The 21,827-nt window shown below is 26.7% G+C and overlaps 1 protein-coding gene across 3 annotated transcripts in view; it reads right to left on the bottom strand.

Annotated features, from left to right (window-relative positions):
* Nucleotides 1-20,310: 20,310 nt before the first annotated feature.
* Nucleotides 20,311-21,827, bottom strand: part of LOC101512643 (uncharacterized) — an 11,843-nt gene continuing 10,326 nt past the window's right edge. For all 3 annotated transcript variants that reach the window (XM_012715874.3, XM_004500247.4, XM_012715876.3), the window contains exons 20-23: nt 21,771-21,827; nt 21,201-21,378; nt 20,918-21,129; nt 20,311-20,811 (exon numbers count right to left, since the gene is read on the bottom strand). In XM_012715874.3, coding sequence (XP_012571328.1) covers nt 20,512-20,811; nt 20,918-21,129; nt 21,201-21,378; nt 21,771-21,827 — 747 coding nt within the window. In that variant the 3' untranslated portion in view covers nt 20,311-20,511. The remainder of the gene's footprint in view (nt 20,812-20,917; nt 21,130-21,200; nt 21,379-21,770) is intronic.

The raw sequence follows: 21,827 nt of genomic DNA, 5'->3' as shown, positions 1-21,827 counted from the left end.
TCTTATAGTCAATTTGTTCCAACATGACCAATTATAATTCTTCTCTTGCTTCTTTTATTAAAACTCCACCAAAAGAAATTCATGATTGTGAATATCTTTCACTACTGAATTAGGGAGAAGGAAGAAACTCATACAATAAGATGGGATAACTTGTACTACAAATTTAAGGAGGGTTTCTCTACCAACTTGAGATAACATTTTGTTGCTCTAACCGATGGTTCTCTTCAATATTCTATATTTTATGTAATTAAAGATATATTTTTTGCTTCTATCAATCATGGAGTGAAGACCAATATGTGTCCATAATCCTCGAGATAGTGGTTCTCATAGTCTCATCCACATTTTTGCTAAAATACTTTTGCCACTTCTACATGTTGATAAATTGTCTTGATGGTGGGGGAATAAGCAGATAAAATATATTAAACTCCTCCAACCTCTCTTTCCATAACCCAAAAGAATAATAAATTGCATCCACGAATAATAAATGTGAAATGATAGGTGCCCGACGAAAGACTTGCACACTATAGAGGATACCATGACTCTCAATCCAACTACTTAATCAGAGTTGTGAGACCTTCAGCACAATGGATTAAGAGATAAGGAGACAATGGATCGCCTTGTCTCATTCCCCTACATGAAAAATGAGACCCACATTGTATTTATTCATAAAAATTGTGTAACGTACATTGATGACACACATTTTCATTCACTTGATCCATTTCGCATGAAAATCCATATGATTTAACACATCGAAAAGATATCTCCAATCAACTAAGTCATAGGTTAAGTAATAAGATGGTCTTGCAAATGATTCTCACTTCTAACATATACTTGCATATTAATAATTAGCGTACTATTTCCAAATAATTTGAGTGTTAACACTATTAACTCACTAATATGGACTCTAACATGAGCGATGATGTACTCAAACTTAAAAATTCAAAATTTGGAAATTAAAATAAAATAAAAAATCTATATTTGATATCTTGCACCACGTTTCAATTGTGAAGGAGTTGATTTTATTTTATATTTCAAAGACATGATGATGTCATGCATTGTCCGTCTACTATATTAGCTTGGAGCATTTGAAAAATATGTAATTTAAGCTTGTGGGAAAATAAAGTATATCCACTACATGCCATTATTAGAAGAAAGATACCATATTAATTAGAATCACAAATACTTACGTATATTAAACTTGATATATGAATCGATCAATTTTATACGTTAATACTTTGAAGTTGAAAAGCTCGTCCCACATGTTTTCTTAAATGCAATGTAGATTAACACTTTTGGAAGGTTACTAGCATGAGGTGCTTCTTGCGATATGATAAAAGTCATTTTGCGATATGGATTTAAGTACTTCCACAAGAGATTGAAGATTTAATCAAATGGTTTATTCACATAAAGTGACAAAATGAAAAGAGGGTGGAAGCACCAAAGATGAGTTAGGTTGAGAAGATGAAGAAGGCGCTACAACCAAAGATGCTTGATAAGCCAATAAAAAATAACCACAATAGTAAGAAAGTCATGGATAAGATTTAAACAGCTTCTAATCCAATAATTTAAAGAGGATATATTTATCACTCAAGATTCTCATTAAGAGAAAACTATAATTCATTTCAAACTTATTTTTTTAAAATGAGGTTATAAACCCTACTTAAAGTATAAAACCCCAAAATCAACATGGGCCATAAGTGGAACCATTCACTAGGTCTATATTGGGCTTACATCACATTTTTAAAAATAAACTAAATGTAAGGAAGCGAAGTATATTCACTTACATACGACATCAATTAAATATAAATTAAAACTATTACAATTCCAAATTAAAGCAAACTAAGAATTATTACAAACCAAATTAAAATAAATAAAATTCATCCTAATTTATTAAATATAGATCATTTTCATGCTCTTCAGATCCTTTTCACTTTGTGAAGGCATTTTCTTCATGGTTTTAATTTGTTCTTAATGTAAAAAGGAGAGAGGTTTGGAGTGTTCAAAGTGATTTATGGGTTTGACTCGAAACAAGTAGTTATAAGTGATGGTTTCTTTTGCTCCTAATTTATCTCAATTTTGATTCATTATTGCTCATTAGAGGTTCATTATTCATAGTCATTCAAATGTTGTGGTTAAGTATTAGACGACAAGGAAATGGGGTTGCTAACACCTTAGTTAAGACACTCACATTTGGGTCTAGTCACCATATTTTTGACATCTGACGATCTTGTATTACTCTATTTTGTATTAAAAAAAAACTTTTTTTTTCTTTATATTTGACCCCCCTTATACATTTATTACTAGATTCATCGGTGTTTAAGACACTAATAATTAGTGGTTTGATTCATGATATACAATTTGATGGCCTGTCTGTATGTAGCTGGATGGTGTGCTAGAGGCTCAAATCTATTTAGTTGACGATTTGGTCTATTTGAAAATAAAGGAATAGTGTGATTTTTAGTTATCGAGAAGAAAATATGAACCAAATAATTGAAATCATCATGCTTTTATCCTAGATTTGACTTAAATCACATGTGAAGGAATTTCAATTTGAATTACAATATTGGTGCATTCAACCAATTAGGTTTTAGACATTATTTTTGTTTTAGGTTTTGATTTGAGGTTTGATATATCCTGTTATGTTATATTTAATTGGGGTTGTTTTTGTTTTTAACTTTTTAAGGTATTATTTGTACTCTTTTCTATTTTGATACTTTTTATTTTAATAGCTCTTATTGAATTTCAATTATTTGGCTTTTCAAAAAAGAAGACAATATCTAAAATTTTTACTTTCTTTTTGTATATTTTTTAAAAAGATATAAGAGCATTTTAATAAATAAATTAAATTGACTGTCATTAGTTTAAAATAATATTATTATTTCATAAATTGGAGAGAATAAAATATTTTTCTTTTAACACAACTAAAATGTTGATTTACATTTACGCTATTTACTCATTAATGAATGTCTTGAAAAATAAACAGATATATTTTTTCACACATTCATGTTTAAGAAAAATATATTAAATCTAAATTGACTAATAGAAGAGAGTGGAAGGCAATTATAATAGTATTGGCAAATTTACATTTGGGCCCCTCTTGATGTGACAGGTTTACCATTCACCACCGGCGGTTCTCCACTCTCTTTCCCCACCCTCCTACTTAGGGATGGCAATGGGTAGGGTATGGGTAGGGTATTATAGTACCCGTCTCCGTACCCGCGATTTAAAAAAATACCCATATCCGTACTCTCTTGGGTATCAACTTTAATACCAGTACATTTACCCTCTAGATACTTAAGTGCCCGTACCCATACCCGTTATTCACACTTTAACTAAAAAAAATCGATAAATAAATGATATTATTGTGATTAAAATTTAAAATTATTCAAATATCTTAAATCCAATCATAAAATATTATAAACCAAAATATTTTCTAACTCAAAACATTTGAAATGAACACTGGTTACAATGCATATTTAAATATCCATAATAATATTTTGTGAAGTTGCAAGTCATACGACAATATTATCTGAGATACTTGATACAAAGTTGCAAGTATAATTATAAAGTCACGATTAATAAGATATAACTATTAGTTATAAAATCACAATTATTTACTATTTATCATAATCAGATTCTAAAAAAATTTGCAAACGTTTATATTTCAATTATAAATATTGTAATGGTCCAATGATATTAATAGATGTTAAAACATAAAAGAAAATAATTAATTAAACTAAACACTAATATAATAAATAAATAAATAAATAATATATTTATATAAGTGCGGGTGCGGGGCGGGGCGGGGTGGGTATAGTACCCGTCCCCGCACCCATACCCACTTAATTTTGCGGGTAATTACCCTTCCTCATGCCCATACCCAATATGCGGGTTTTTACCCTACCCATTGTGGGCTTTTTTTGCAGGTGCCCACTGAATATGGGTCTAATTGTCATCCCTACTCCTACTGTCTTGTTTTTTCATACACGCTTACTAGTTATTGAGTTTTTTTCTCATTAAACATATTTTAAATGTCTTAAATATTTGTCTTCGTAATTCTTCTATATATTAAAATTATAAATGTATCATTAAAAATTATTTTAATTATTTTATCAATTAAATTAATTAATAAAATACATATTTATATATTAAATTAATTAATTAAATTTTTTAAAAGTAAATTTATCTGTCTCACTTAATTATTATATCATTATCATTAATATAATAAATGTGTTGTTTGATAAAAAATATTAAAAGTTGAACCCAAAAAGAAAAATTGAAAACTAAATGTTTTATTTAAAAAAAATTAGTTTAATAATAAAATGAAATTAACACTCGTTACCTAAATTTAACCAACTGTATGATCCACACTAGTCGAAACCACTTAAATGGATGAAAAAATCGATCAAAATTTGACATGTTAATGAGAGACTCGAATTTGTATGATTTGACAAAATTAAATTTGAAGCCACTTATAATCAACTGATGTTATTTTAAGAATAAAGTGGGTCAAAAAACTTAGTTTTCTCTTTCTTTCAACTATCACTAAAACTTGGATCCTCCCCACTAACTCTCCTTGTACACTATCTCCACCTCTCAGTCTTTTTCATCATTTTAAAATAAAAATAAAATTGGTTTTTTTTCTTTTTCAATATTCCATATTCTAAAATTATTTACCAAACTACTCCTTTTTCAAAACTATATATCAAAATACCTCTTTTTATTTCTCTCTTATAGGTCACCTTGGCAAATAGCGATTTCCTTAAAGAAGTCCGCATTTGCAAATTCCCTTAAGCAATTTTCAGAAAAACAAAAAAACAATTTTTTTTCAAATTAAAAAAAAATAATATATATATATATATATATATATAATTCATAAAAATACATAAGCACAAATTTTAAATTACATAGATTGACTAGTGTTGTCTGTAACGTTTAAACAATATTTTATTATATGACCAGTTAACAGATATAGTTCGTATTTTCTTGTATGAATTCATAAAAAAACATTATAAATTTTATAAAAAAATACGATAAAATTAATGTAAGTACAAAATTGAAGGTATTCGAGTTCATTTTGGATGCAACCTTACTTACTTGAAGTAAAGTTGAAGTTAGAAAATAATAAGAAGGTGTCTAATATAATTTTTCGACACTTTGTCTCCTTTGGTCACTACTTACATTAATTTTACCGTAATTTTTATAAAATTTTTTATGTTGTTTTTTATGAATGAATTATATATATATTTGTTAAGAAATTGTAAAAGTATCGAGAAAATGCATAATATGTCAATTAACTGGTCATACTCGAAAATATTGTTCAAATGTTCCAGACAACTCTAGTTAATCTATGTAATTGAAAATTTGTGTTTATGTATTTTTATGAATTATATATATATATTGTTAATTTGAAGAAGAAAAAAAAATTGTTTAAGAAAATCATCCTTGCAAATGTGAGATTCCTTAAGGAAGTCGTCATTTACAAAGGCGACTTGTAAAAAGAAGAAAAAAAATGATATTTTGATATATAGTTTTGAAAATTGAGTAGTTTGATAAAAAAATAAAAAAAATTGGAATATGAATTATTAGAAAGAAAAAAAAAACGTCGAATGAGTATAGAGGAAAAATTAATGGACATGATTCATTTTCACAATCATCTACTCTTTTTCTTCTTCTTCCTCGTCCACCGAAAAATGCTGGTTTAAAGTCGTTTTTTCTCTGAATTACATTTGCATTTTGTTTTTCTGTTTTTGTTTAAATAAATAATTTTGACATAGATATGATATTTCTTTTGTATTTTTTTATTTATTTTAATTTTGTCGTTTAAGTGCAACATTATTTCGTTTGCCACTTTAATATGTTGATATTTAATTTTTCTTTTTGTTGTGGTATTTGTTTTGTTCAGATTAATAGATCATTTTCTTATAAATACAATCAATCACACAATCGTCAACTCTACAAATTTATAGAGATAGATATTTTGATCAATTTGATTATTATAATTGTATTGATTTTTCTAATTTATTGTTATTAATTCGGATTTTATGAGTTTGTTTGTATTTTCGTCCTTTCTAATTTTAACAACATTGAATTTCAGTTATTTTTTATTTATTTTATCAATATAAATAAATAATTAGCTATTTAATTATTTTTGTCTATGAATGAATATCTATTTTAATAAAATTAAAAACAACAGTGTGTGCAACACGGATATATTGTAGCGTCTGGTTATTGTTAGTTTACGCAGATTTGATGGGCAATAAATGGAGGGTCTTAAAATGGTCAAATATTTCATGGCCATGTTTAACGATTGATACATCTTGTGCCCTCATTTTCATACATTGATTTCTTTTATCCTCAGCAATCAATATATACTCAATTTATTTCTATATTCTATTGGTGATTTAATTATTTACTATTATTTTTTATCAATATAAGTATTGTTATAAAATGAGAGAAACGTTTATTGTTAATGATTAATCTTAATTAATTTTTATTTTATTTTATATTTTTTAAGCTCATGGGAAGCCGTTAATCAATTAGTTATTTGTCTAATTGGTTATTACTCCATTTTAATTAGTTAATCATTAACTTAACCGATTAATCCATTCAAACTAGTACTTAATCGATTATTTATCTTTCTTAATCGATTATCTATCATCTTGATTGATTATTTAATCAACCTAATCAATTATCACTATTAAAATAATCATATTTGAGTAAAAATAAATCATCACAGATCAACACTTAGATTATTTAAAGATTTTTACGGTTTTAAAACAATAAACAATATCAAAAAAGGTTAAGTATAAAAAAAGTTATGATACTTTAAGTGTTTTGAATCGATTTCTCAATGATGACAACTTACAATGGCATAAGGTAATCCTATTAACTCCCAAATAGTATGTTGTAGGTCGAATTTTGATGAAAGACCGGGATTTTTAAATTTAAAACATTAAGGCTCAAAAGAAGAAATCGAATAAATAAATGATCTAATTGATTAAGAGAAGAAGAAAAAAACATAATAACTTTAATATTATTGGAGAGTTCGAAGAAAACATAAGCAACAACGAGTAAAATATTCTAAGACTATAAAAGATTTTGATATGACATATTCACTATAACCTTGAGGCATTATGTATATTAATAAACACTCTTATATATCTAATATTTAGTTTATTCATAGTTGATAAGTGATTTAACCACTCACAATTGAATTCAATAATCTTCTCATTAAGTGTGAGTCTTTCATATTTTATATTTGCACCGCCGTTATTATCAATGAGACACACATCCTAACAACTATGTCAGAAAGACTTTTGATACAACGATCTAATACATTAGAATCTACTCTTGCTACCCGACCAAACCGAATCATGATTCTAATATCACTTGTTTGAGAGTTTGGGGACACGTGAGCAACAACGGGTCAAATGCCTTAAACCTAAAGAGACTTTGACATCACATCTTCACCTTAAAGTATTAGGTAAAAGGGTGTCGTCTCTTATATTTCAAACATCTAACCCATTATTAATGAATATGAGATATAACCACTCACACTTGAACTCAACAAATAGTACATTTGCCACTAAATTAAGAGCCTCTTGATATTTACTCTTATCCTCTTTTTATAAGACATTTTTCAATTTTCTAAGTGTATTAATTATTTATTTACTTACACCTAGTTATCTTTAATTATATTACATTTTTTTATGCGATTTGTGTTAAACCTTGTATTAGTTATCTTTCTTTCAAAAATAAATTAATAAAACAATTTAATATTATAATTAATTTCTTTAATTCACGTGATTTAATTAATTAAGTTTTATAAATAGAGATAAAAATAGTAATTAATTATTCAAATAACTAAATAATTAACTGTTACAAAACAACAATTAAAAGACATCTATCTATCTTGATATTTAAGCATTCAAACAGCTGCTCACATAACATATAAATCCAAATTATAACTAAAAATTTGGAGAGTAACATATATCTTAATAATAAATTAACAAAAACTAATATATCATTAAGAAAAATATTTATTTAGTCACATTCACACAGATAAATAAAAATAAAATAATATATATTTTTAAAATAATTAAATTATATAAATTTGTGTGTTCAAATATTTTTCTATCATTACACTTAAATTAACAAGTACTTCACCACTATCAATCGAAATCAATTGAAGGATTAATTAAAAGCTTCAAGTAGATTTTTCTTTTTAGGGAACCAGATAAATATTTTTCGTTTTAGGGAACCAGAGAGATATTTTTCTTTTTAGGGAACAAGAGAGACATATTGATAATTATATTTTTTTTAACAAAAAAAGTTATAGATAGATATTAAATATTTACATAACATAACAACTCCAATGCCGTAAGAAACATCTTCCAACAAATTGATGCGTATGGTATGCGTTGAGTACGTAATGGAGGAGAGGTTGCCAATAAATTATGTGGGTATTAATATTATTTATATTCGTAAAGATACCTTATCAAATCTTTTGAAATGACATTTGTTTATCTTCAATAAACAATTGATGTGGATTGAACACTATTTATTATAAATATAATTGTTTTTATTATCAAAAAATATATAATTGTTTCTTTTTTTTTTTTTATGGTTTTGAGTCCGTGACTTTTCCATGGTAAAAAGAAGTAAATTCAAGCTTGTGGGATTCTTTCTGAATTTTTCTTTAAAAAATCTCCTTACTGTTGTTCATGGGCCATACTATTTTGTTTTCTTTTGTTTTTTTAATATAGGGGTAGAGTGTTCACTATTCGGTGCCTCCAATCATTGCCTTCGTTTTTTTATTCGAAAAATATTTATATTAAATTAATATTTGAAAAGAGAATAATTATAAAATATATTTATATAAATTTTTATTTATAAAATTTACTCAATTAATAAATATCGATATTATTAAATAAAAAATTATATTTTAAGTTTGACATAATTTACACATCAAACATTATAGTTGCGTGTAAATTTATGATAGTATGTATTATTTTTCCTACACAAAAAAATAAAATAATTAAATTAAATTAATTAACACATTAAAAATCTCTGGTGTGCTGAATTTTAAAATTTTAATTAATAAATTAGCTATATTATTTTGTTGTATATACAAATTTTAAGTTGAATATTTGTAATAAGCATACAATAAAATTCAAACTAAACTAATGAAGAACATGGTGAATTTGTTTGGCTTCAATCGAGTTGATATTTTTAAAATACTAAACTTTTGTAATATAAAAAAATATTTAACTATAACACTATTTTTTAAGATAACGTTACATATATAGTGTGAAATAAAATATAATAGTTTTATTTAAATAGTCAATTTTAAATTAAATAAAATTATATCTAAATCAATAGAGGTTTGATTCAATTTGAACTCTAATACGAGAAAAAAAAAATTGAATTCAATGTAATTGATTTCAATTAAATTTTTGTATTTACTGAAACATTAGCATGATGTTGATGTTGATGTTGGTGTTGGTGCACTTTCCCTTGAACCTGAAGCCCCAAATTATGTTGAATGGTATATATGGTGTCAAATAATGGATGGTCTTATACAACAAATAATGGATGGTGTTAAATTATGTTGAATGGTATATATAGTACTGTATCTGTATTTTGATTATATTATGTTATTATTCAGGCTTATTTATTTTGACTATTTTATTGCTCCAAGTTGATTTTTATGTGTGTAACATTTTATTGCATCAGACCTTATTTTATTACTACTGAGATATGAAATAAAAATTGAAATGTATGTTCTAAATCAAAAATGTCACCAAAGCTATGTGATATGATGTATGTTCTAATCTAATGAATATCAATGTTGTAAGCGTCCCGCATATGCTATAGTCCATGATGCAAACTCATCACTCGGTGGTCCTTCTAATGTCGTGCAAGTAGAGGCAATATACATCCCAACTTCAATTTAACCTTAACCTAGTGACTTTCATTAATAAAACTAATGTTGAAAATATAATCATGTGATAGGTCTCCATTATGTGCATCCCTCAATAGAAAAAAAGTCAAAGAAAAAGTTTTTCACAATATGACAAGAACAAGATTATATCTTGTTGCTATCACGTAATCTATATATGGAATTCTCTTTCACTTCTCGTTAGGTTGGTTTCTCAAACTAGTTACAAGCAAAGAGTCTGCCACTTCTTAAAAAATACTACTATTTTTTTTTTTTAGTAATGTTATTGAAACATAATTTGACACAAATACAATAATGTGCATTGGAATACAAATACAAAATATGACCCTCTTTATTTTATACAGTATTGTATTTGTGTCCTATTTTGTGTTAAGTTTTGAATTCCAATAACATTACTTTATTTTTTATAAGATACATTCGAAATATAATTTGATTAACAAAAATTGATCTATTTGATCATGTTATGGATTAAATACATTTGTTGACCAAATTATAACCCAAATTTCTATTATAAAAAATAGAAGGAATTATTTATTAAAAAAATTACAAAACCAACTACTATAATTATAAAATAAACTAAATTTTCCATCCTAAATTCCAACTAAGTGAGTTATGAATTTTATCTAGAGATATAATTGTAAATTTTATATAGAGATATAAAAATCAAACCAAATGATCATATCATCCCAATATTTTAACCAAAACTAATTAAATTAGATTGATATTTTTGTATGAGTTTGAGTCCAAATTGAACTACACCAATAAATTCCGCATTTATTGATTTAAGATATAATTTCACGTAATTTTAAAATAGATCGTATAATACTCAAACAAAACTCTTATCTTTTTCTAACACTATGTCAATATTGATATCTTAAATAATTTGTTGTGTTTAAATGTATGTTAATAATTATATGTATATTATTTTTGTCCTTGTAGTTAAGAAAGTTGTATTAATAGTATAAAAATTTAGATTTAATTTGTATGCATCGACAATGAAAAGATATTTTATATTGTCAATTAATCATAACCGTCAATTTAATGAAACAATTTAACTTTTATTATAATTACTTTTAAAGTCACACTTATGGATGATTGTGATGTGTTAATAGCGTAAAAAAAATTACATTGACAAAACATAATAACTAAACTAAAATTTTAGTGTTTAAAAAAAATAGATTTTTAGAAACTAATCTTTAATTATTAAAATTGTCAACCAAAATTTGATCTGATAGCTTTATCTTATAAACGTTTTTATAATTTACAATTTAAAATTTTTATATACAATACTATATTATACCTTTTATTTATCCATTAAAATTTTAAAAATTTGGCTACCCCAATATTTCCATTCAAGTTCCGCCACTGCTCCAACTTTCTTCATTGTGACCAAGTAAAACAGCAATAACATGATATCCACAGTTTCCATCCGCCTTAGCATTAATTACGCCTTCAATATATGGATGAATTAAAGGAGGAAATTCATCCATATATTTTCTAACTTCACTCATCACAGGTTGCTATGAGGCTTGTTTGGATATCTGTTGAGAGACTTGTTTAGATGATTTATGGGAGGCTTGTTTAGATGCTTGTTGGGATGTTTTCACATGTATTTGATGAGAGACTTGAATAGTTGTATAATCAAAATAAAACACATGCTCAAAAAATTAAGGGTCTCGATACACGTCAAAGTCCTTTGTATTCGTGCATTTCTTCCTTTTCACACCATCCTTTGTTTTGATCTTATCTAGTGGTGCACACATTGACGTTGTCTATGGTTATACTATTTCATGCAACTTGCTCTTCAATGCCCTCCTTTCAGCAACATTAATTATTTTTCAGGTTTTCCAAAGTATATTCATCTCTGATGTAATGTCCAACTCTGAATCATTTTCTAACTTTTCCAAATGATAGGCTTGAGTTACAAATACTTTGTATGATAAAAGTGTTTGGGATCTAATGATTCTTAACTTTTGGTTTTAGATAAATATATACAAACTCAGTAAATAATGATCAACATATATAGAGAAAATAGTTGGAGTTTGTTTGAAGAATTTTTTACTTGTGCTTACTTGAACAAGTGTTGGTAAATTTGTAAATTAAACTATTGTCTTAATCTTCTAATTGATCTTCCATTTATAATTGATAAAAGTCTCTGAATATTTAGTTTAAACTTAATATATTCGACGAACACATCAGTGAAGTGTCATATTTGTTTTGAAACAATTAAACATGTATTTATATTGTTGTCTATGATATTCTTGACAAATCGAGAATGTTCTTGTTTTTTAGTTTGATGGAAAACGTGGGTGAGTGTGAGAATGGGTTATCACATATCTAGTACTGTTCCAAATCAAAATTATGCATAGTTTTTTCTGCAGAATGATTTAAGTACAATGTACTTGCGTTCTTGCTCATAACTTATCAATCTAAAGATCAATATGGTCATTAATCTTGAGGTTGTTTTCCATCTTTGGGCATGCAACTTGAGTTTTGGGCTTGACCATTGATTTGAGCAGTCTTGATACTCTTTAACTTGTATTTTGGACTACGGAAAATGATTTGTTTTAATTTTGTCTTTAAAAGAGAGTAACTATAATGTTCTTTTATAAAACCAGAAAGTTCTTGGTTATGTGTTGTACGGAAAATATGGATGAATGATTGAGTAACTGTTCAGTGTTAGTCCTTGATCTCTGAGGCATGTTGAGCTTTCTACAAAAAGTGCAACAATAGTATCATTTCATCCTTGTTGTCCTTTCTCACAACTCATCAATCTAAATATCGATATGGTCATTGATGTAGAGGTTGTTTTGCTTCTTTGGACCTTCAGCTTGAATTTTGGGCTTGATTATAGTTTTGAGTAATCTTCATATTCTTTTATCTTGAGGTTTGAACGATGGAGAATGATTTATTTTAATTATGTCCTTAAAAGAAAATAACAATATTGATAAATCAGAATGATCACTTGATAAATCATAATTATCGTTGGATAAATCAGTGTCATCATGTGACAAACCATAAAGATTTTTTATGCACCAGAACTATCCTTTGTAAAAACTAGAATGTTCTTCTGGTCAATTTGTAGATCAATATGAGTATCATTCTACATATCAATCTCCATAATATTCTGCATGTTTGTTTTTGCAAATATACCTTCAAATCTTGACTTTTAATTGCTCATTAAATGTTGGAAAGCCCATGTGCAAAATGCTAACTAATTTACTGCATGTTGTCCTTCTAAAAAGATTATTATTGTCAATTGTTCTTTAATATAACAAACATAATATTCTGGTGAATGTTCTTCCATACTTCTTTTGTTAGAGCAATACTTCCAACAATTTCTCTTAGTGTTGCTCATGTTGTGTCTTGTTCATCAAATATCACTAAGATACTTTAGTATAAGTATGAATATATTTGACACTTTATTCATGAAGATGTTATCTTGAAGATGCATAATCATTCTCCTAAATGATTGATATATGATATATTCCTTTTGATGATCTTTCATTATTGAGTAGATACTTATGTATTTGTTAATGTGAATGACTTTTTGCTTGTCCATTTATGCAATTCATGTTCCTTAAATAAAACTCAAGTGCAATCATTAGTAGATCACCATTCAAAAAACTTAATTATTTATTTCTTAAGGTTTATTGCCATTAAAGCATATATAAAAAAAATGTTTTTACCCCAACAAACATGTATAAATAAAAAGTTTTAATGATACACCTTTTGGTCATAGTATTTCTCGGATACAACACTCGATTGTTTTATGCTTCAACAAAAAAATTATTTTGATAAGTCAACTGTGTGTCTCTAACGTAGTCAAAGAAAATGATATCATCGACACATGTTTGCTCAAGCATTTGCAAAAGTTGTTTGTACTTCTTCTCTTCATAACAATAAACAGTTTTCCTCCACAAATCTAAAATGGATTCTTGCATGTCCTTCTTCAACATATATTGTTTGCATTTTGTTCCAATATTCTTGTTAGTATGAAATTGACAAAGTAAATTTGTTGAAGATGAAAATATAACTTCAATTGCATTCATCAAAACAAGTTCTATATCATTCACAATCATATGAGAAAATGAGATATTTGAAAAAAAAAAAAAACTCTTTTAAATTCTCTAATACCGAACAAAAGTTTTCTTGACGCTCACAGTTCATACAAGCAAATACAACGTTGAATGTCAACTCAATTGAAGTTACACCAAAAATTTTAAACAATGGTAAACTATACTTGTTGGTTTTGTAGGTATTTGCTAACTCAATTCTTATACATATGCATTTGAGTTTGCTAAACACTTTTGTATCAAAGGTGAATTTATATGCCATTAATCAAATTATGACCAACTGCTTAAGAAGGCAGCACATTGGCCCAAAGGACAATGAAATCAAATTATAAGATGTTATTCATTTAATTATGATTAAAAATTGTGTTTTAATATTTACGGTGTATTCAATTATGACTAAACATAATAAGGTGATTATAATGTATGAATTGGATTGCAAGAGTTAGGGAGAGCACCTAACATTCAAGATCTTTAAGATACTTTAACATTGTATCTTCACTCAAAATCTTACAAAGTTAAAAATATGAATTATCACTTATATATCCAATATTTCTTTTATTCCTAGGTGGTGTGGGACTATTCACTTACAATTGAGTTTATAACTCCGAATATAGTTATTTGATTCAAGAATGTCTAGTTTATATAACAAATGCCATGCTGTGTTTACTAGGCGATTAATAATAGTGTTCATTAGTTAACTAGAGCATATATGACTCATGTTCCTCACCCTACTTTTTATTACATACCTACTTGTATTTTCTCTATTATTATAAATAAAATCTCATGTATTTATTTGAATAAAAAAATTGTATTCAAACTCATAACTATTACGATAATACGTTATTACAAGAATTCTAATAAACTACCATAGATTTTAAATTGAATGGTGTTTATTAAAGTCTTATTATCTACATAATACAACTAAAAATTAGGAGTCATTGGAGTGTAAAGAACAGGTTGGAACGAGTTACACTAAACCTTAAACATATCCCTAAATTTTGGTTAAGTGGGTGTTCAATTAGTCTTAAAATATAATTTGTGTCGGTACTAAATCGTACTATAGATATAAATCATTAGGGACAATCTTTAACTAGTGGCTCACTAAATTCTCTAGACTTTTGTGGTGTCATGTCTAACTTTTTATGAAGCTTGTTGTGGCATAGCTTGGTCTCAAACGTTTTTGGATTTGATTAATAACAATGAAAATCAGTCGTTATGCTTTTCTTATGGACAAAATTAATATTGTTTTGACCTCGAGTGTGCTGCAACGATTCTCATTGAAATTTAAGTGTTCGTTTGTCTTATATTTTCTGTTTTTAGTTTTATTTCAACTAATAAACATAAGAGAATAGATATTTAATATTTTTCTCACCATTTTTTTTTTCAAATTTTTGAAAATATGACTAACACTTTTTCAAATTTTGAAAATGTTCAAAACATTTTTATTATCTCTCAAAATATATTTGTCTTAATTTGTGTTTGATTTTCTATCACAAATCTTTATTATAAAAGTCTTTCATTTCTTTGTCAGTAATTTAAAATGAAAATTGAAAATGTTTTTGGAATACGACCTAATATTCTTTGCGGAAGGAAACTCTTTTTCATTGGTTAGCCAAAAATGGATTTTTTAATGAACGTTTTTTTTCAATTAGAAGGACTGTCCACCCCAGCTCTGGATTAACTCCTCATAGCTGATGCTTATTTTGGTGTTATATTATATGCTCCAATCTTAGTTTTTTTTTTTTTTTTAAAAAAAAAAAGAACTTAAATTAGTGCAAATAAAATAGTCATATCCAAAATTATAATTAACCTCATTAATAGGCACACTATTGATTCTTGTTTAGTCTATTTAATGAAGTTGTTGCCCACTTGCTTGAGAAGCATTATTCTTCAAATCTGATTTTTCTGCTTGTATCATTGACAAAAACTAATTAAATTGAACATTTAAATATATTTATTTCTAGTGGTGGGTCTCTGATTCTCATTGCTTAGAATAAAATCAATTTGTTTATTGTATTATTCGTATATCCCAATAGAAGATATATCAAAAACGTTTTCTTCACAAAGGATATACAAAAAACCTAAAGTGAACTAAAGTTGGAAGTTACCCGACAGAAAGATTATAGGCTAAACATGATAATATCGATTATTAACTTCTTTTGGGAAGTAAAAAAAACTTTTTTTTTGGATAATTAATATTGTAGTTTATGTTTAATTTGTACTATAACTAAAAAGAAAAGTTCTGAGTAAAATGCACGAGTAATTCGAACCCACGGCATAAAATCCAAAAGTTTTTGGCATCCAATATACTGTTTCTTTTAAAATTCTAAGCTTTAGGCCTTCTGTATCATTTAATATTTGTACACACATATATTAACAATTACAATAACTAAAAGTAAGAAGAAAAACAATTAATTTATCAAACTACTCATCTTAATTGAAAATAAATAAAAATATTAATTTATCAAACAATTGATTTTAATTATTGATAGATTTGTTACTATATCATTATAAAGTAAAATAATATTTTAAAAGTTGTGTAGATAGTAATCATTATTAGATAGTATAGAAAAAAAATTAATTAAAATTATATTAAAAATTAGGCTAAATTACATTCGTGGTCCCTTAACTTAATGTCAGGTAACGTTTTAGCCCTTTATCTTTTTTTTTCCCGACTTGGTCCTTTATTTTAATTTTAAGTGACAATTTGATATTTTATGTTTTAAAATTTCAACAATGATATCCTTTTTTATACAAAAATTCAAAAAAAAATTCAATCAAAACTCATAAAATTAATTATATTCTTCAATATAAAATAAATTTCATCAAATTCGTAACGCAAATCTTCAAATAAACTCATATTTTCATACTTTATTTGATATTTTAAAGGACTAAAACGTTACCTGAAATTAAACTAAGGGACCACAGATGTAATTTAGCCTAAAAATTATGAATAACATTTATTTTGAGATAATTTTAACATTTATTATGAAATTTGTTTATTTTATTGTCTTATTTCAACTGACAAATGCCGATACAGTTAAATTGAATGTCTTGTTGTTAGACGTGTTGTTTCCAGTTTCAATTCAAAATATTACATTTGTGTGTGAATTTACAGTAATATTTATTATTTTTTTAAGAAAAAATGAATTATTAATTTCATAATTTTTAATGCAACATAACCTGCATGACGTTGACTAAATACAGGTGTTTTTTCTTTTTCTCTCTTTTTTTGAATAATATAAATATTTTTTACTAGTAATAAGTAAGAATGTAAATTCTTTTATAAAATATAACGAAGCATCAAATTTTTCTTACTTTGACTAAACATCATTCTTTTATCGTATCCCTTGAAAGATAGCTTCTTTTCCTATCTCTTATGTCCCATAAATCCTTAAAATACAGTTTCTGGTTAATCCGAAGGACATTGGAGGATATGAAAAGAAACTACCAACTTCAAGTTGAAATTATTAATTATAAATAACTATTCTTGATTTGAAAAATGCAGAATTTTGATATCTATTTTCTTGGCTTTTGATATCTATTTTGATAATTAATAATTCCTTTCAGCCCACATGTTAAAGTAGTCAAAAAAATTCATAGTTTAAAATACCCCAAAATCTGAAAGCTCTTAAAATTTTGTGGACTTAATGAGGGCTATAGGCCCACTTTTTCAAAAAAATAATAATTATTTTTATAAAAAATAATTTTTTTTTATTTTTTTCCAATATATAAAACTTCAAATTTTTTTGATAAAAGAATATTTACAATTTTTTTTCTTAAATTTTCTTAATTCTAGAAAAGAAATTGATTTTTTCAAGAAAAATAACTTTTTTAATTTTGCTCGCAAATTTTTTCTTTTTTTGATACTTTTTTTAGAAAAATAAATTTCAAAAAAATGTCTCAATTAACAAAATATTGAGCCTACAAGCCCACTCACTTAAGCCCACAAAAAATAATGAAATAATGAGTCGGGGCTTTAAAAAATTTATTTTGATAGAGGACCTAATATTATGGACTTAGTAGGAGATTTTTGAGAGGGAGCTTTGGACTTTGGAGCTTTATTGATAGCTCTACTTTTGACGCACTTATCTCCTTGAGTTTTGCTTTTTCTCTGGACTTAGTTTGTATAATTGAATGGATGTGCTATTTGCCCCTGAGTTGTAGGTTATGTTTGGTAAAATTAAGTTATAAGTAGGAATGAGAATATATTAGGTCGTCCGTTATAGTATGTCCTATTTAATAAAAAGAGTAGGCTCAGACTACTTTTTAAGTCTATTTATTTAAATAAGTCAGACTCGGACATATAAAAAAAGTCTATTATGTATGAATGCCGACCTATATATATATATATATCTTATTATTTATTAATATTATTTTTTATTAATAATATTATTTTCTAGTTTAAAGTCTATCAATTAGGCATTCACCCAGTAGTCATTTCATATTTGGTAGTTGTTTCATACTCGGCAGTGGTTCTATATTCGGTAGTCGTTCCATATTCGTAGCCGTTCAATTAGACAATCACTCAGTAGTCGTTTCATATTTGTTTGAGAGGTAATAATGAGTGCGTTTGTTTTAGGGAAAAATCTATTCTTTGAAACCAAAAATCATTTTTTAGAGTTTAAATGGTGTTTGTTTCAGATTTTTTTAAAATCATTTTGTTAGAGAAATCATTTTTTGTTTAATATATATAGATATGTACATCGGTATTGGTATGTGGAGAGCATCATGTTATATGGGTAGAGGATCACATAAATTGGTATGGATAGAGCATGTACCTTGATATGTCTATAGAGACTAATTATGAATTCATTTTTGTTTTTTTTTTTTGGAAGGTTATTGCAGTGCAAACTTGTTAGTTATTATTTTATTAGATTTGATTATAATTTTATTAGTTTCCCTTTTATATAAAGGCATAGTTTAGTCTATTTAAAAAAAATTGTAAAATATAACATTTAAATATTTTAATGTGAATAAGACTTTTAAATAGGGTTTCAGGTCATACCAGACATTTAAAAAGGCTAGTTCAAGTCGGAAAAAAAAGCTTATGATAAGTCTTAGGTTATGCTTAAGCCTAAAAAATGAATCAATTAATCGTAGGTCAGACTCATGTCTTTCAAAGTTTTGTTTGTCCCGGCTTATACCGACCCCTAGCTATAAGTTAGTTGATAGCTGAAAAATTGGCTCATAATGGACAATTTATAATTGAAAAACTAATTAATTAAAATTAAAATGTTTAGTAATTTAGTTTTTAACAATATAAAATGACATAAAAAAAACATTTATTTAATTTAAAATAATAAAAAATATGACATGTTTATTCAATCTCTCTTACATATTGTTTAACTCCATTTTTCTTTTTTTAATTAATTTTTCTACTTTATTTTGTTTGTTTTCTTCTTCTCCGTTGTGTGAACTGTGTGACATGTGAAAAATGATGTGACTTATGAAAATTGTAAAACTTGTGTAAATTGAAGTTCTAAAAGTTTAACAAATTCCGTATATATAAATAGTAATAGTAAAAATAATGCAATTCATTTACTGTTTACAAATTGGCATAAAAATATAAATTTAACTTTATCACAATAATAATAATAGTAATAATAATAATAATAATAATAATAATAATAATAATAATAATAATAATAATAATAATAATAATAATAATAATAATAATGGCAATGTATATCTTAATCAATTTTTTGTAAGATAAATAACATAAATTTTTTTTTATAGTTATTTTAGCAAAGAATTAAAGTAATTGAATACAACTCTATTCACCAAGAAAAAGATATAAGACTAATGGGTAAAAGAGTGGTAATTGAGCGGGATAGTTATCTTGTATTACATAAGAATAAAAAAAAAAAATAAGGTTATAAATAAAAAGAAATATAAAAAATTATAAACTAAAACGTTAATTGAAATAGCATCTCAGAATAAACAATAAACGTGTTGAAAAAAATTTATTTATCAAACACATTTCTTTTAATCCAACAAATTTATAAACTAATTTAATAACTATACATTAATTTATCAGTGTTACTAAAAAGTGTCGTACTCATATACCAAAATGAAACAAAGGAACTTGCGAGAGTGAACAGAAAAATGTAATCAAAAAAAATTTAAATTCTTAACAAATACTCTAAATAACTAAATGAAAATAATGGCATGGTAAGACCCAAGACAAAGGCGATATGTTTAAGTAATAGATAGCTGATTTTCAGTTTAAATGCAACCAAGATAAAAAATAATTATTTCAAAAAAATATAAATAAAAAAAGAACAACCATATATTAGCTTCAATTACATTTTCATCTCTCTTTGCTATAATGCATACAACCTCTTTCCTTTTTTAGGTTTTATTCACTTGTGGGAGAGTTTTAGCTGACGGTTTGATTAGAGGACTAGATGCAATGTGACTGATTCCTTAAAATTATTAAAACCATTGTGACCAATAAACAACATAAATTTAATCACATGAAACAACAGAAAGTGCTACACGTAGGTCATTAGACGTTCCAGATATATACATTCTATATGTTTCAATTTCTTGTTGAGAAACACTAGTACTGCTACGAGCTGCATAGTGATTACCACTCACTCGGTCGCGTAACGAAAAAATAATCTCCCTGAGGATCGGTTCATGACCATTGAGAAGATTGCCCATGCTCAAAACCTTTCTCCAAGACTGGTTTGCAGTGGGAGGAACAAACATATTTGACAACACTTCCCTTTCATGGTCCCTTACTTCTTGTTTCTTTTCAAATTCCTATGCAAGAAAGATTTGATGAAATGCGTGTCATTCAAATGGTAGGGAAGATTTTGTGGAATATTATCAAATCGACAAGTTGTTTTAAAGCATAGAAGCATATTACCTTTTCAACAATGTCTTCTGTCAAGCCTGTTCCCATGGTTGGAATATAAAAGTTGTAGTAATCATTAAAAATTTCTCTCGAGAGGCGTGGTGCTCGTATAAGCTTGCGATGAAGGGAAGCTGCGAGAGACATTAATTTTTCAACATGTTCGAAAACGACACACAGTCGTCTGAAGTCTTCAATAGTCTCACTGTCTGCAGACAATCGATTTGCTGCAACAAAATGGAAATGAGTTGAAAATTATTCTTTTCACAGGAGCCAAAGTTAAGGAATAATTTGATACCTTGTAGAGGCCTCAAAGCAGATGCCATGGTAGGGTAAAGTTGTTGCATCTTAGTCTCCATCTGTTTCAATTCTCCATAACTAGTCTGACATAGTGTGTCGGCTGCCGCTCTGAAAGCAGTACACACCATTTGCTCAAGCAATTCATGTGGTTGTAAGGTTTCAAGATAATGAAGAACCTAGAAAATTGAGAATATAAAAATTAGAGTATATAACAAATGACACATCGAGAGAACAACATATCTCTGAAGCAATCCAAATACGTACAAGTAGTCATTTTCCTTTCATTGAAAGTAGAAATATAATTTGATGGACATGAGAACTTGTTACAAATGAACCATAATAATTTAAATTTCTAGTTCTAGCTGTTATTCATGGGTTGCCCCTCAACTCACCAAATAACCCTACCTTATGGCAACAACAAAAAATAGCAAACATGAACACTTCCCTCTTAAAACCACACATTTGCTTTACCTTCATATTTCTAACCACTTCCCTCATTATTAATAATTTCTACGCTGTAACAATATGTTTCTCGACAACAATAACAAAATTCTTTCAAAATACTTACTTTTTCTCCTTCTCTATTTTGATCAAGAAGAGGCTTCTGATCCGAAACAGGAAGAGC

Source organism: Cicer arietinum, chromosome 5 (genome assembly GCF_000331145.2).
Source record: "Cicer arietinum cultivar CDC Frontier isolate Library 1 chromosome 5, Cicar.CDCFrontier_v2.0, whole genome shotgun sequence".
In the NCBI taxonomy this organism is placed as follows: domain Eukaryota; kingdom Viridiplantae; phylum Streptophyta; class Magnoliopsida; order Fabales; family Fabaceae; genus Cicer; species Cicer arietinum.
The sequence above is the reverse complement of the archived record's forward strand: the minus strand, read 5'-3'. Positions and strand labels throughout refer to the sequence as shown.